The 17,061-nt window shown below is 48.6% G+C and overlaps 1 protein-coding gene and 1 long non-coding RNA gene across 2 annotated transcripts; both read left to right on the top strand.

Moving 5' to 3' along the window:
• Window positions 1-134: 134 nt before the first annotated feature.
• On the top strand, window positions 135-5,556 carry GP5 (glycoprotein V platelet). Its single transcript, XM_021935007.2, has one exon. It carries the CDS (start codon window positions 1,766-1,768, stop codon window positions 3,446-3,448), a length of 1,683 nt encoding a protein of 560 aa, XP_021790699.2. The 5' UTR covers window positions 135-1,765; the 3' UTR covers window positions 3,449-5,556.
• A 628-nt stretch (window positions 5,557-6,184) lies between these two features.
• Window positions 6,185-14,178, top strand: LOC110742678. Its single transcript, XR_002520638.2, has 3 exons — window positions 6,185-6,577; window positions 13,388-13,461; window positions 13,976-14,178. It is a non-coding gene; the product is annotated as an uncharacterized LOC110742678 (long non-coding RNA).
• Window positions 14,179-17,061: the final 2,883 nt, after the last annotated feature.

The raw sequence follows: 17,061 nt of genomic DNA, 5'->3' as shown, positions 1-17,061 counted from the left end.
TGGGAGGCCGAGGCGGGCAGATCACCTGAGCTCAGGAGTTTTAAGAGCAGCCTGGGCAACATGGTGAAACCCCGTCTGTACTAAAATACAAAAAATTAGCCGGGCGTGGAGGTGTCTGCCTGTAATCCCAGCTACTTGGGAGGCTGAGGCAGGAGAATTGCTTGAACCTGGGAGCCAGAGGTTGCAGTGAGCCGAGATCGCAACACTGCACCCCAGCCTGGGCGACAGAGCCCCCTTCCCCGCCAAAAAAGGAACAGGTGAGCACCCTGCCACCTATTGAACATGTTCAAAGATGTTCTCAGCCTTAGTCCCAAAAGGAAAAAAAAAATGGAGCATTTGAGAATGTTCTTAGCTTTATTGTTAAGTGAGGAAAGAAAAACAACACATATTAAAAAAAAAAAAAAACCTGGGTGGAAAATTAGGGCCATGTGGCATGAAAAGGAAGACCCAAGGGAAGTGTGGCCCATCTAGGGGTGTGGCTACTGCAGTGATCCAGCTGTATCACTACACTTCCCTGGCATCACAGTTATAGTGTGCCATTTATTGAAAAACTCTCCCCGCTGCTCTTGGCTTTGACAGTGGGCTTTGACAGTAGTATATATGGTCTCTCAGTTTGAAGATATTTGTCATTAAAAACCAGAACATGGGCTCTGAGATAGGGTCCTTTCCTGACCTATTCTGGTAAAGTCTTTATCCTCAGGATGCAAGGATACCACCCCCTTCCTTTGGAAAGTGTCGAATCACATGCAAAGCGCTAAGTCTTTCAGTTGCTTTGGAGTGCAGAACCATTTCAGGTAAGGCCAAATATTTTAAACATTAGTATAGGAAATTAGAGGGTTCCATTAGTCTGTGTGTGCATGAGAAGTAAAATTGCACAAGAAGCAATTTATGGAAAAGTTCACTTGGGAAACATTGTTTCGGCAGATTAGTAGTATGGTGTGCATTTCACAGAAAATTCGGTGCCATGAGCATTACCTTTAAGCATCTTAGATATAGCAGCTGTTTATACTTATGGCTAAGTCAGAAATACTGCCCCCGAATTCTATATGACCCTAGTTATACTATTGAAGCTTTCTGTGCCTTGTGCCTTCATCCTTGAATCAGGGATAATTTACTTACCTCCTAAGGTTATTGTAAGGATTAAATGCATATAGTATAAATAAAGCGCTGAGAACAATGCATGGTGTAAAGTGATAGGCATTATTATAGGCTTTTGTTGGCTGTTGATTGAAGGTGTTCGCTGTTTTGGGGGTGTCCTTTGTTTTAATAGAGTAACTTGGTACTGTGGAAATAGCAAGATTGTGAGCAAAAGAATCAGATGGTGGTGGCTGCAGACTTTGCTGTTCCCTTCTTGACTGTTGGTTTTAGCCAATGCAGGGTAAGTTACAAAGTCAAGAGCAGAGCCGTTTTCACAATGGACACTGCTTTGTGATGTCTGTGAGCTTGCATGTAGGAATGACTATTTTAATTAATTCTCTATGTAAGGATTTTAAAGTATTGGCTATTCGGTAGCTTGAAAACCCTTTAATCTCAATGCTTTAAACAGAGTAGAAAATCAATAAAGCGAAAGAATGAGACCACACAGTGTGTAGAATGAATGTCTTTTCACCTACGTAGGTAGGGAAATCTGTAGTCCTAAGAAAAGAGGGAGTGAGAATTCTGGTGAAAGGATTGTGCCTCTGCACAAAGTGCAGGATCCCGGGGTTCAGAACAGGCGCGAACGCTCCCGTGTGTTGACCACATTCCCACTGTTGCTTTTTCAGACATGCTGAGGAGGACTCTGCTGTGCGCGGTGCTCGGGCTTCTGCGCGCCCAGCCCTTCCCCTGTCCGCCGGCCTGCAAGTGTGTCTTCCGGGACGCCGCGCAGTGCTCGGGGGGCGACGTGGCGCGCATCGCCGCGCTGGGTCTGCCCACCAACCTCACGCACATCCTGCTCTTCGGAATGGGCCGCGGCGTCTTGCAGAACCACAGCTTCAGTGGCATGACCGTCCTGCAGCGCCTCATGCTCTCCGACAGCCACATTTCCGCCGTTGCCCCCGGCGCCTTCAATGACCTGGTAAAACTGAAAACCCTCAGGCTGTCGCGCAACAGAATCACTCATCTTCCAGGTGCGCTGCTGGATAAGACGGGGCTCCTGGAGCAGCTGTTTTTGGACCACAATGCGCTGAGGGGCATTGACCAAAACATGTTTCAGAAACTGGTTAACCTGCAGGAGCTCGCTCTGAACCAGAATCAGCTCGATTTCCTTCCTGCCGGTCTCTTCACGAATCTGGGGAACCTGAAGTTGTTGGATTTATCGGGAAACAACCTGACCCACCTGCCCAAGGGATTGCTTGGAGCACAGGCTAAGCTCCAGAGGCTTCTGCTCCACTCGAACCGGCTTGTGTCTCTGGATTCGGGGCTGTTGAACAGCCTGGGCGCCCTGACGGAACTGCAGCTCCACCGCAATCACATCCGTTCCATCACACCCGGGGCCTTCGACCGGCTCCCAAACCTGAGTTCTTTGACTCTTTCGAGAAACCACCTCGCGTTTCTCCCCTCTGCGCTCTTTCTTCATTCGCACAGTTTGACTCTGTTGACTCTGTTCGAGAACCCGCTGGCAGAGCTCCCGGGGGTGCTCTTCGGGGAGATGGGGGGCCTGCAGGAGCTGTGGCTGAACCGCACCCAGCTGCGCACCCTGCCCGCTGCCGCCTTCCGAAACCTGAGCCGCCTGCGGTCCTTAGGGGTGACTCTGAGCCCGCGGCTGAGCGCGCTCCCGCAGGGCGCCTTCCAGGGCCTGGGCGAGCTCCGAGTGCTCTCCCTGCACTCCAACGGCCTGACCGCCCTCCCCGACGGCTTGCTGCGGGGCCTCGGCAGGCTGCGCCAGGTGTCCCTGCGCCGCAACAGGCTGCGCGCCCTGCCCCGCGCGCTCTTCCGCAATCTCAGCAGCCTGGAGAGCGTCCAGCTCGACCACAACCAGCTGGAGACCCTGCCTGGCGACGCGTTTGGGGCTCTGCCCCGGCTGAAGGAGGTCCTGTTGGGGCACAACCCCTGGCGCTGCGACTGTGGCCTGGGGCCCTTCCTGGGGTGGCTGCGGCAGCACCCGGGCCTCGCGGGCCTGGAAGAGCCCCCGCGGTGCGCAGGCCCTGAGAAGCTCGCCGGCCTGCCGCTCTGGGCCCTGCCGGGGGGTGACGCGGAGTGCCCGGGCCCCCGGGGCCCGCCTCCCCACCCCGCTGCGGACAGCTCCTCGGAAGCCCCGGTCCATCCAGCCTTGGCTCCCAACAGCTCAGAACCCTGGGTGTGGGCCCAGCCCGTGGCCACGGGCGAATATCAAGATCATGGCCCGTTCTGGGGGTTTTATTTTCTGCTTTTAGCTGTTCAGGCCTTGATCACCGTGATCATCGTGTTTGCTATGATTAAAATTGGCCAGCTCTTTCGAAAATTAATCAGAGAGAGAGCTCTTGGTTAAGTCAATGGGAAAATCTAATTATTTAGAACGTGACCAGATGTGGCTCGGAGGGGAATCCAGACGGGCTGCTGCTGGCTTGCTCTCCCTCCCCTCCCCACTCTTTCTTCTTCCTCTTCTCTCCCACTGCCACGCCTTCCTTTCCCTCCTCCTCCCCTTCTCCGCTCGGTGCTCTGCGTTCTCACGGTCCGCAACCCCTCCTCTCTGTCCGCCCCTCCCCTACCCCGCCCTCCTCGAAATTAAGCTTTACATTTGTAACCTGTGGTTGCCTGCCCTCCCTAGCTCCCTCCCACTCGGGTGTACGGATTGTGTTGGGCCCATCCTTGCCCGGCTGTGCCTGGCTTGGCGTCTGGTGGAGAGAGGGGCCTCTTCGGTGTCTACTGAGTAAGGGGACAACTTCAGGCCGGGGCCTGTCTCCTGCGCAGAGTAAGCCGGTAAATGTTTGTGAAATCCATGCGTGGATAAAGGAACACAAGCCATCCAAGTAACGATGGCTTTTCCTGGAGGGAAAGGATAGGCTGTTGCTCTACTTTTTTTTTTTTTTTTTGAGGCAGAGTCTAGCTCTGTCGCCCAGGCTGGAGTGCAGTGGTCCGTCTCGGCTCACTGCAGCCTCCGCCTCCCAGGTTCAGGTGATTCTCATGCCTCAGCTTTCTGAGTAGCTGGGATTACAGGTGTGTGCCACCACACCCGGCTAATTTTTGTATTGTTTTAAGTAGAGACGGGGCTTCGTCATATTGGCCTGGCTGACCTGGTCTGAACTCCTGGCCACAAGTGATCTGCCTGCCTTGGCCTCCCAAAGTGCTGGGATTACAGGTGTGAGCCACCACACCTGGCCCTCTTTATCGACTTTTATTTGACAAGTAGAGCTCTTGCCATTTTTTCCCTTGCCCCATTTTTCTCACTTGATGTCTCTCTGACCTATGGGCTACTTGGGAGAGCAATGGACTGCATTCGTGCATGAGCATTGTCAGGATAGGCGACTTCTGTGAGGCTGAGAGAGGAAGAAAACACAGAGCCTTCCCTCCAGGTGCCCAGTGTATGTCCAGCGTGTTTCCTGAGCCTCCTGTGAGTTTCCACTTGCTTTACATCCATGCAACATGTCATTTTGAAACTGGATTGATTTTCATTTCCTGGAACTCTGCCACCTCATTTTACAAGCTTTTATGGAGCAGCTTACATGTGACTGGTATTCATACACGTAATGATAAGCTTGATTCTAGTTCAGCTGCTGTCACAGTCTCATTTGTTCCTCCAACTGAAAGCTGTAAAACCTTTGTTGCTTTAATTGGATGTCTGTGCTTGTGAGAGGCAGTGGTTAAAACAGCGGCTGGCAAGGTGACAGCTATGGGTTCAAATCCCAGCTCTACCACTTACTAACTGCATGGGACTTTGGGTAAGACACCTGCTTACATTCTCTAAGCCTTGGTTTCCTCAACCTTAAAAAGGGATAACACAGCACCTGCTTCGTAGAGTTTTTGTGAGAATTAAAGGCAATAAACCGTATAATGACTGGGCCCAGTGGCCTGCAGACAATACATGTTAATGAATGCTAGCTATTATTACGAAAGGATGAGCAATTATTATTGGCATCATGATTTGTAAAGAAGAGCTTTGAGTCGGTTTTTTCCTCTGTGTAGAAAGAAGTCCAAACTTTCTCATACTGGAGGTTACACTCAAATCGATCTGTCCTCCGCTGCAGATGACCTCGGCCCCGTGTGGCCAGGCTCTGTGTTCACAGGCCAGAGCAGGGGCTCCTCCAACACCACCCGGTGGATGTGGAGCAGGAAAGCTGGATCCTGACATTTGTTTTTGGGTTCTGCAGATGTGGGAGTTGGTTTCTGGGTTCTCCATTGGTCTGTCTGTCTAGTCCCATAGCATACTCACCATCTTCATTATTGGAGCTTCAATCATTTTTGGTATAGGGTCATCTCTCCACCTGATTGTTCTTCTATTCTTGGCTCTTTGCAATTCTATGAGTATTTCAGGGTCAGCATGTCAACTCCATCGAGAATTTTAATAGAAATTGCAGTAAATTAGCTGGGTGTGGTGTCTCACCCCTGTAATCCCAGCCCTTTGGGAGGCCGAGGCGAGTGGATCACGAGGTCAGGAGTTCGAGACCAGCCTGGCCAAGATGATGAAACCCCGTCTCTACTAAAAATAAAAAAATTAGCCGGGTGCAGTGGCAGGTGCCTGTAATTCCAGCTACTCGGAACACTGAGAAGGGGGAATCACTTGAACCCGGGGGGTGGAGGTTGCAGTGAGCCGAGATCGTGCCACTGCACTCTAGCCTGGGAGATAGAGCAAGACTCCATCTCAAAAAAAAAAAAAAAAAATGGCAGTAAATGTAAAACAATTTGGGGGAAGAATTTGTATTTTGTATAATACCTAGTGTTCCTGCCAGCAAGCATGTTCCGTCTTCCCATTCATTTACGTCATTTTAAATCTTTCAGTGATGTTTTCGAATGTTTTTTATAAAACATTCATGACGAGGACAGAAAACCAAACACTGCATGTTCTCACTCACAGGCGGGAGCTGAACAATGAGAACACTCAGACACAGGGCAGGGGACATCACACATCGCAGCCTGTCAGGGGGTGGGGGATGGGGGAGGGATAGCATCAGGAGAAATACCTAATGTAAATGACCAGTTGATAGGTGCAGCAAACCAACATGGCACATGTGTACATATGTAACAAACCTGCACATTGTGCACGTGTACCCTAGAACTTAAAGTGTGTGTGTGTATATATATACACACACACACACATATATGTATAAAAGAAACCTTGCACTGATTTTGTTAGATTTATTCCTAGGTATCCTTCCTCTTTTTTGATTTGTCATTGCTATTGTAGATGGTATCTTTTTAAGAAGTTATATTTTCTAAAGAAAAAAAACAAAAAAATTGTATTTTCTCATTTTTATTGCCAATATATAGGAATGTAATTTAATTTTACATAATTATCTTATGTCTAGCAATAATTCTGATAATTTGCTTCTTCCTATTAAAACCTTATACCCATTACTGATTTATTTTTCTATTTTAAAATATCTTCCTGCACTGGCTAAAACCCCCACTATAATGTTGAGCAGGACAGTGAGCATCCTTAGAATCATCTTGGTTGCAAAGGGTAGGTATCTAATGTTTTATCAATAAATGTGACATTTCTGGTCTGAGTTTGCTAAGTATATTTTAAAATTATCAGTAAAGTTAGATTTTATCCATTTTTATCTTAACTATTGAGGTGCTCATATCGTTTTTCTCCTTCACTGTGTTAAAATGGTGAATAAATTTATAGATTTTTGAAAAGTAAATTCATTCTTGCATTCCCGAAGTAAACCAAGCCGCGCTGTGTGTCTTTAAAATATATTGCTGAATTCAGCTTGCTGTTTTGTTTAGAACTTTTACTATCTGCTCATTAGTGAGATTTGCTTATACATTGAAAATAATATCCTTGACTGGTTTTGGTATCAGGTTATACAGCCTCATAAAGTGGGTGGGGACATTCTCTCTGGAATGGTCCATAAAAACTGGGATCATCTTTTCCTTGAATATGTTGTAGAATCCCCTGGAAAACCATCGTGGCCTGGTTTTATTGTATGCGTGTATTCGGTATTTATTGTTGGCATAACCAATACCCCAGATCTTGGTGGTTTAAAACAATAACCTATATTATGTCACAGCTTCTGAGGGTCAAGAATTTGGGAGTAGTTGAGTGGCTGTGGCTCAGGGTCTGTCATGAAGTTGCCATCAAAATGTTGGCTGGGACTATAATCATCGTGACTGTGGCTGGAGGATTTGCTTCCGATATATCCTGCTCACACTGTTGGCAGTTCCCTGCTGGCTCATGGCAGGCAGCCTTGGGTCCTTGCCATATGGACCCCTTTAGGGATGCTTGAGTGTCCTCATGACATGGCAGCTGGCTTCCCCCTTTCATTCTTCAAAGAATTGTGGGTTTTTTGTTTTTCTTTTTAATATAAGATCTAAAAGAGAAAAAATTAACATTGATCTCTATGTCGCTTGAGCTAGAAGGCATAAGAAAACGAACAACATATATCCATGAAATTTCTCCCAAATGTGCGGTAAAAAGATGAAATCTTTAGATAAGTTGTACACAGAAGCTAGATTTACTACTCTCTAAAGAGTGAAGGGACCTGCTATATAAAACACAGAAATAAGTTAATGCTTTTGGTAAGAATATAACCTGAGCTTTGCTGAAGCTTCATATTCCCTGAGGATGTCTAAAATGCCAGTCCAGGCCAGGCATAGTCGCTCACGCTTGTCATCCCAGAACTTTGGGAGGCCAAGGCGGGTGGATTGCTTGAGCCCAGGAGTTTGAGACCAGCCTGCTCAACATAGCGATATCCCCAGCTCTACAAAACATACAAAATTAGCTGGGCACAGTGGTGTGCTCCTGTAGTCCCAGCCACTTGGGAGACTGAGGCAGGAGGATTGTTTGAGCCTGGGATGTTGAGGCTGCAGTGAGCCATGATCATGCCACTGTACTCCAACCTGGGTGGCAGAGTGAGACTCCATCTCTCAGTAAATTAAAAAATAAGATTTGATTTAAAATGTTTTATAGTTTAATTTACTGATATTATACATTTCTACTCATATGTTAGATTGAACTGTATTAAATTTTTGATGTTCAACCATTTTTGACCTAAAAAACAAGTTTCTTGGAAAGCCGAGGCAAGTGGATCACTCAGAAGTTCGAGACCATCCAGCCCAGCATGGTGAAACCCTGTCTCTACTAAAAATGCAAAAAATTAGCTGGGCGTGGTGGTGCACACCTGTAGTCCCAGCTACTCAGGAGGCTGAGGCAGGAGAATTGCTTGAACCCAGGACGTGGAGGTTGCAGTGAGCCGAGATCGCACCACTGCACTCCAGCCTGGGCGACAGAGCGAGACTCTGTCTCAAAAAACAACAAAAAACAAGTTTCGTGTGATTTAACTTAAAAGTTCTGGCACTATATGTAGTTCTTCCAGTGATTACATTTGTAACTTTAAAGTTCACCTTTTTCTCGTTCCAGCAACTGCAGACAGTGTCCATGAGTGCCTTGCTCTATGCGCTGACACCTATGTTCCTATTGTCCCATGCTTGTCTATCTCTTCCACCTCCCAGCTTCAGTCAAGACTGATCACTTTTGTATTCTCTTATAGCTAAAATTTTGGTGATTGTTGAAAAACTTGAAAATGAATAAAAAAGACTTCATATGTTTTCTTTGTAAATATTATTTACTATAGTGCCAAATAGTCCACTGTCATTACGTTTCCTTTCTAGCACTTCCTTCATTTTTCTAGCATTTCTAGAAATTACTCCGGCCGCCTACCTGGCTGTTTCCTAGAACTGATCTTCAGCTTTCCTTGGTTGCTTCCACAATTTCCCAAATTCCAGGTCTTCTTTCTCATCTACTCCCTCATTTTCCAACTACTTAGGAAAAGGGATCCAAAGGATATCCCCTTTCCTGAGTCCTTGCCAGCAAATTTCTATATTCTTTATTCTCTCGTGCTTGATGGCTAGTTTAGCTGGTAAAAGAATTCTAAATTCAGATGATCGTCTTGCACCAAAGGTGCTGGTGGGGATTTGTTGCCATTGTTAACAGGGGACTGCTCTTTTTCTTGGCAGACATCCTTAGGATCTTCTCTATGTCCTCTGTTCTGATTTTGATTTGATGTTTGCCATACATTGCTCTTTATTTCATACACACAAAGGGGTATTTGCAGGGTCCTCTGGAGACTCATGTCTTTTAAGTTCTGTGAGATTCTATTATACTTTTTTTGGATAATTCCTTTGTCCTCTCCTTTCATCTTTTTTTGCTTTTTCTTTTCTTCATCTTTATAGTCTCTTTTTTCTACCTTCTTTTACTACCTCTTGAGAGACTCTTCAACTCCTTCCAACACTTACATAAAAATGTTAATTTCTGCAATTGTATTTTTAATTTCTGCAATCACTGTTAATTTTTTAAAATAGACTGTTATTCTTGTCTTATGGATGCAGTTTCTGTTTTTGTTTTAGAATACTAGAGTTTAAGATTTTTGAGTTTTCAAAGTTCCCCTTTACTTTCTAAACTATATCTTTTTTCTCTGGTATTTCATTTTGTTGTTGTTGTTTGCTTGCTTGCTTCTCTTAAACCCTTGGTTGTTGGTTCATATTTTTAAAGTAAGGCAATAAAAACAACTGACTTTGGGATCATTGTGCACACTGGCAGGGGTTATCAACTTCATTTTAGGGTATGGGGGAGCAAGCTGAGTGTTACACTGGGAACCTCTACAAGCCGGAATGTTTGTGGAGGGTGATTTCTCTAGGATCTTGCAATTTCTTTCATTAACTTTTTGTTTGTTTGTTTTCCTAACGATGGGAGCAGACACAACTGTTCCTTATACTATAATAGCTTTTAAGTAACTCCCTGGCTTTTATTCCCACAGATCACGCCTCTTCTACATTGTACCCGATATAATCCATCTTCACGCCTCTCTGGGGTTCCGTTGAGCAGACGAGATCTCTCTGTTCCCACTGGCTGTGGCTTTTCTCTTCCTCATCTATCACACCTTAACTGCTCTGTTCCGTAAACTTGCTGAACTCTCCAGTCCATTGCGGATCCTCTCCCTTTCCCTGTGACATTGTAGGCTAATACCATTTCAATTTCTTTTACTGCCATCTAAGTGAGGTCTTTGGAGGGAGAAGAGCTAACTGGGTTTCATCAGTTTGTTTGTTTTTAACTGAAAGTCCAACTATTTCTGTTCTCCGAGTTTCCAGCTCTAGAAGTTTCCTTGACTTCTCCTGGGCAGAGTTGGGTCCTCATTGCCCTGGATTCCTCATCACTCTGTCTCCTCCCTCTCCCCCACTGCATGTTGTAATTGACTTCACTTTCTGAGAACATCGCAAAAGTTGGGCTTTGAATCTCTGGTGACATCGGAAGTGACCGAGTCTGTTTTGGGAGAAGTCAATCTGGCCTTCCTAGCTTTTAAACAATCACCATCACTACAGGGCGTGCCAAAGGCAGGGAGATGCCAGGACTCACTGCCCAGTAGCTGTGCACACCCTCATTAGACAGCTGGAATGTTACAGGATGATTCCATCAACATCGTAAAGAGACAAACATTGAGTTCAGTGGGTGGGTCCAGAGTACTGGAGGCTGAGGCCTAGAGGAAGAAAACAATGAGCAGCATTTGCTGTGACACCCGCCCGCCTTCCACCGCTCTGTTAATGCTTCCAGGTGCTCCCTGACTTTGATGACCCCAGCATAGATCTTTCCAAGTCCAATCTCTGGGGTCGGGGAGGCTCTGTTTCAGCTGCTGCCATACTCAATGAAACCTTTGTTTTTATTAGATTATTTTTTTATTTTTTTGAGATGGAGTCCCACTCTGTCACCAGGCTGGAGTGCAGTGGCGCGATCTCCCCTCACTGCAACCTCCACCTCCCGGGTTCAAGTGATTCTCCTGCCTCAGCCTCCAGAGTAGCTGGGACTACAGGTGCCCACCACCACACTTGGCTAATTTTTGTATTTTTAGTGGAGACGGGGTTTCGCCATGATGGCCAAGATGGTCTCGATCACTTGACCTTGTGATCTGCCCGCCTCAGCCTCCCAAAGTGCTGGGATTACAGGTGTGAACCACCACACCCAGCCTATTTTTACTTTTATTATTTTATTTCATTTTATTTTAGACAGGGTCCCACTCTGTTGCCCAGGCTGGAGTGCAGTGACGCCATCTTGGCTCACTGCAACCTCCGCCTCTTGGCTTCAGGTGGTTCTTATACCTCAACCTCCTGAGTAACTGGTACTATAGGTATGTGCCACCACGCCCGGCTAATTTTTGTATTTTTAGTAGAGATGGGATTTTGCTATGTTGGCCAGGCTGGTCTTGAACTCCCGGCCTCAAGTGATCTGCCTGGCTCGGCCTCTCAAAGTGCTGGGATTATAGGTGTGAGCCACCAGAGCCAGCTGTTTTTATTTTTCGAGACAAGGCTCTGCTACCCAGGCTGGAGTGCAGTGGCGTGATCACATCTCACTACAGCCTCAACCTCCTGGGCTCAAGCACTTTCCCACCTGAGGCTCCGGAGTAGCTAGGAATACAGGCGTGTACCACTACATGCAGCTATATTTTTATTTTTTGTAGAAATGGGGTCTCCCCATGTTGCTCAGGCTGGTCTCAAACTTCTGGGCTCAAGAAATCTGCCCACCTGGGCCTCCCAAAGTGCCAGGATTACAGGTGTGAGCCACCACACCCAGCCGTGAACCTTTGTTAAACATCTAATACATACCTGGCATCACGAAGTCAGTTTTCTTAACCCTTCCAACCCCCGGGGGAGTTGGCATTATTATTACAGATGACAACACTGAGGTCCATGAAGGGGCAGTGACACATCTGAGGTTATGACTGGCAGAGCTGTCACATGAGCTCGTCTTCTGCCTTCTGGCCTAGAGCTCCTCACCCCTGCCCTCACTGCCCACTGTTTCTCCTGGCATGGACTGGATCAGCTGCCCAACCCAGGTCCTGCTGGTCAGGGGGATGCGAGTGCCAGGAGGACACTCATGTTCATGGTCATAGACCATCACGACCTCACAGGGGTTCTAGTCCTTTAAGCCTAGTGAGGGCTCCCTGAGAGTTAAGCATTATTTTTGGAGGTCTTGGATGACGAGACGGAGAAAAGCAGTGAGAATAGAGAGGAATATGGGAGAAAAATGGGTGGAGAGAGACATAGATGGGACAGAAGGAAGTGAGAGAAAGGAGATAGAAATGCAGGTGCAAGCCATGACTCTCAGTCACTGCAGGCCCAGCCCGGACCCAACAGGGACCATCCATAGCCCACAGGAGGCATCCTTGTATGCTGGGAACTGCAGAATTGGTCTCAGCTCTGCCACTGACTCAGTTTCCCCATTCACACCAGGGTGTTCTGAGGGCCAAAGAAGGCAATACATGTAAAAGTTCATTATGAACTGGAGGTGCGTCCGAGCAGGGAAGCTTTCCTGGCACTGGTCCACCAGGAAGGCAGGGGTCTGCCCCATTGCTACACCCCAGAGCAGAACCTAGAACACTCCTGCCCAGCACAAAGGACACCCCGGAATGAGGAGGTTAACAGAGACGCAGAGAGGTAGCAGGGGTGCGGGAGGCCTTCCAGGCAAGCTTGCCTCACAGGCCCCACAGCCCAGGGCTCCTACCCTCTCTACCTGACCTCCACTGCAGGGCCCATCTGAGGTGGGCCAGCACCCCAGCTTGCTCTCAGCAAGAAGGCAGAGGGTTGGGCCTTCTCCTCAGCTCTAAGCCCCTAGCAGTTTATGTTCCCAGTGACATCAAAAGAGAAATGGAAACTGTCAGTATTTCTAAGGTTTTTGTCGCTTCAAGCTCATGTTCAAATTCATTCGCAGTTCAAATTATTTTTAGTTGATTTGTAGCGAAGGAGTAGAGGAGATGGCGTCAGTGAAATTCCACAGACCACCCAGCTTTGAGAATGGTATTGCTCTGCTAAGTCATTGGCCTGGCCACCTGCCCAGGTGCCTTTAAGAACACAGTCTATCCAAGGATGAGCCTCTGAGAACCTCTTGGATACAGCAGACCCCCTGCACACCATGATCCTCCCACTGCACGGTGCTTTACTGTGTCCAGCTAAAGTCACTCCTGGGCACTGTGAGGTTTACCAACATTTCCACTGATTATGAAAACATCAGGGCTCCATTTAAGGAAGATCCTCAGTTCAGAGCTGTCAACAGGACTGAAAAGAGAAGATGGGTTTCAAGAAAAGTCGTGAGCCTCTCAGCACTAGAGGCAATCAGGGAGATGCTGGCTCTTTGTGGAAAAGTAAACAAAGAAAAGCAAACAATGAAAAAAAAAACCAAACAAAAAACAAAACCAAAAACGCAAGACCTGTTTTCTTGTCTTGATGCTTTGGGCAAGTGTATTCTTCTTTATAAATCTCCTTTTCCTTTTTGTTTCTGCAGAAACCTCCTGCAAAGCCTTTAAAGGATCCTTTCAAATGTGGTCATTCCCACAGGCAGAGTTAGCTGTTCCCTGGGTGAGCAGAATAATGGCCCCCAAAATGTCCCCTTTCGAATCTCAGAGAACCTGTGAATATGTTACCTCAGATGGCAAAAGAGGCTTTGTTAGGAGTGATTAGGTTAAGGATCTTGAGACAGAAGCTGATCCTAGATAAGGGACAGAAGGAGGCGGGAGGGTAGAGTTGGATTTGAAGATGGGACGCTGCTGGCTGTGAGGAAAGAAAAAGAGGCCTGTAAGCTAAGGAGTGTGCAGATTCCAGAAGCTGGAAAAGGCAAGGAAAGTGTTCACCCTGAGAGGCGCCGGCAGGAACGCAGCCCTGCTGACACCTGGACGTTAGCCCGGTGACGTCTGTTTCGGGTTTGTGATCCCTCATTTCGGCCACAATAGGAAATGAACCTTCGAGATTTTGGTGTCTCCATCACCGCCTCTAGCACATTCCACTGTAATTCTCTATGCGCTGATTTCCTAACTGGGTTCCCTGGGGTAAGAGCTGTGTATTAATTAGTCTTTCTCCCGTGGTGCTGGCACAGAACTGGGCATGGAGGAGGTGCTCGGAGTGAACGCTCTCCCAACGGGGCCAACGTGTCACGCAGGAGCCGGCACCTAGACAACAACCCGGCCCACGGCCCCTTCAACACCTGCTGTGGTACTGCGGAGCGTCCCCCTTTGGACCCCACTACTCTTCAGAGAGCTCAGTATTCATCTTTCTTATTATAAAGGTTTTCGAAAATCAGGATTTGTCTCACATATTTAATTATTATGAGCCACAGGTGTTCATAATTTTTTGTCTCTGAGCAAGCGTGGCTTTCCTGTCTGGGTCCTTGAAGCTTGGGCCAGGGAGTCAAGACACGGGCTACAAGACACGGGCTAACAGGAAGGAGAAGGGGCATGGAGAGAAGCCACCTTCTTAGGTCCCTAGAGCTGGGAAGATTTAAAACACTGTCTTGACCAGGTGCAGTGGCTCACGCCTGTAATCCCAGCACTTTGGGAGGCCGAGGTGGGTGGATCACCTGAGGTCAGGAGTTTGAGACCAGCCTGGCCAACATGGTGAAACCCTGTCTCTACTAAAAATACAAAAATTAGCCGGGTGTGGTGCGCACGCCTGTGGTCCCAGCTACTCAGGAGGATGAGGCAGGAGAATCGCTTGAACGCAGGAGGCGGGGGTTGCAGTGAGCCGAGATCACGCCACTACACTCCAGCCTGAGCAACATAGTGAGACTCCATCTCAAAAAAAAAAATAACGATAATAAAATAAAATACTGCCTTCAACTCAAATGTTCTGTTCAATGCTGGGAGCCACCATTAAGCAAGCGGAGAGAGTTTAGTAGAAAATAACTAGGGTAGAGGGCAGAAAGAGAGGTGCTGGGGCGAAGAACTAGAACCCAGTCACATGGAAACTGGATAAAATACCCAGGGGTGTCCAGTCTGAAAAAGAGAGGATTCAGGGTTGCTGGTTACAGTGTTGAACCAGTTAAAGGGGTGACACAAGGACGAGGGAGGAGACTTTGTCCTATGTGGTTTCAAAGGACAAAATGAGGACAAATTGGTAGGAAATACAGGGGGTTAGATTTTGTCTGTGTCCAAGGACGACCTTGGTCAGCACCCTCCAGGGTCGGAGTGGCCACCACCTGGGGAGGAGCTCAGGCCGAGACCGAGCAACCACAGCCAGAAGGAGTTCCAGCTTTTGATGGAGACAGGCATGAGGCTGGAAAATGCTCCTTCTACCTCACACAGTCTGCGGTCGGTCACCCCTGCCCTGGATTGCACTGGGTGGGTGTGGGTGTAACCTGCTGCCCAGGCATTGGTCACATTGGCCGTGGCCTTGTGGAGCTGAGCTGCACTGGGAGGAAGAACCATCTGCAGGCATTGAGTTGGGTGGGTGCTGAACGCCCTGGGGTCAGTCCGAGTCCTCAAACAAACGTGTAATGCCAGTCACCCTGGCAGCAGGCTTCTTGCAGCTTGTTCCTCCAGGGGAGGGGCCTCTCCCTGGCCCACAGGTGCTTCTTCGGGTTTTATTTTCCCAGCTGTCTTTGGAAAAGCTCGGTTATAGTTTCACTAATAGTCCTTACAGGAGGGCTGGTCCCTGCCCACCTGACGGGTCCCAAGTGTGTGTCCGGTCCACCCCTTCCTTCCTCTTCCTCTGGACACCCACACCTCCCCCTTCCCAGGGCATCCCCTCCAGGCCTTCTGGCCTCTCCCTCCTTCCTGTCCTTCCTTTATTGCAACTTGACAGCTCCGGCGCCCATTCCTTCCCTGAGAGGTGGCCCATTGGAGGGCCCTGCGAGGTGACTCTCCTCTGAGAGGTTAATAATGCTGTACCGAGTCACCTGGTCCTCCACAGTGGAGAAGGAGGGACCTCACAGGTCACACTGGCCATATTCAGGCTTCAGATACAGGATTAGGGAAGATGGAAAAGTGGGAAGGCATTTCAAGATGAAAATCCTGTCATGTTTGAAAGCGGGGTTCAGATCATCCCTCTGCTACTGACCAGCTGTGTGACTTTGAGGGAGTCCTTTCCCCTCTTGGGCCTTAGTGTCCCCATCTAAAATGAGGGTCTGGACCAGAGGACCCTTCCGACTCTGACACTCGGATACCCAGAGTCGCGTCTCTCCCTACTCCTCACTTTCCTTCCCTGTCCAGTCCGCCTCCATCCTTTCAAAGACATACCTTGTTTGTCACCTGTCCCTTTGCCCTCCCCCAGGCTGCATCTGAATGGCTGGCCCTGCTAATCTCACTCCTAACACTCAAGCAGCTGTGGAAAGGGCCCTTTCCCGGAGCGGGTGGAAGAGGGTGCAAGGGTCCGCCCCGGCATCCCTGTCTCCATGAGCGTCCCCACTGCCCTCACCACATTTTGCAGAAACGCACCTTGGCTGGTTGTTCTCATGGCTCCGTTGGAGGAGCTCTGACCTCAGGTACAATAGCACCTGCTGACCTCATGTGTAACCCTAAATGCTACAGGGAGAGACCAAGTCCTGGGATAGCCTGCCTCGCAGTGCCTTATGGGTGCCCAGCGGACCTTCGTCACGCAAAGCTTTACAAGTCCCAAAGCACTTTCTCACTCTGATTGTTCCGAGAGCGCCTAATCCCGGCCATCCACAGGGGCAAGAGTAGGGTCGCAATAAGGGACCTCCCATTGTTGTGCTAGGAAAAGTGAGATTCTGTGAGGAGGTGCCAGAGAATGTGCCTTCCCAGTGCGGGCAAGAACGTGGCGCCCACAAAGCTGGGGAGACAGGATGAATGAGGACCCCCCAGTTGCTTCTCACAGCCTGACCCCGGCCAAGTTCTCTCTAAAGTCAGTTCCCTCAGCTGCAAAGAAGAAAGGTTCATTTCCAGGCCGTTGACATCCGTGTGTCCCCTACTACCACTCCGTGAACTCAAGAACCTTCTCTGCTTCCCTGGGGCCCCTGGACCACTCAGCTCTTGGGTTGTCCTGAGGCTGTGGCACCAGGGAGACCAGAGCCCTCTGGGCAGCTCAGAGACTGGGTGTGAGGGCCAATGAAGCAACAGATGCCCCTGCCTCGATTGCTCCCCGGACCTCCCTTAACGAGGAGGGGCCTGCGGGAGAAGTGGGGCTCATCACAGGAAACCAGGCCACACAGCGTCCCGAGGGTGTCCT

The sequence above is a fragment of the Papio anubis genome, chromosome 2, assembly GCF_008728515.1.
Source record: "Papio anubis isolate 15944 chromosome 2, Panubis1.0, whole genome shotgun sequence".
Lineage (NCBI taxonomy): Eukaryota > Metazoa > Chordata > Mammalia > Primates > Cercopithecidae > Papio > Papio anubis.
The sequence above is the reverse complement of the archived record's forward strand: the minus strand, read 5'-3'. Positions and strand labels throughout refer to the sequence as shown.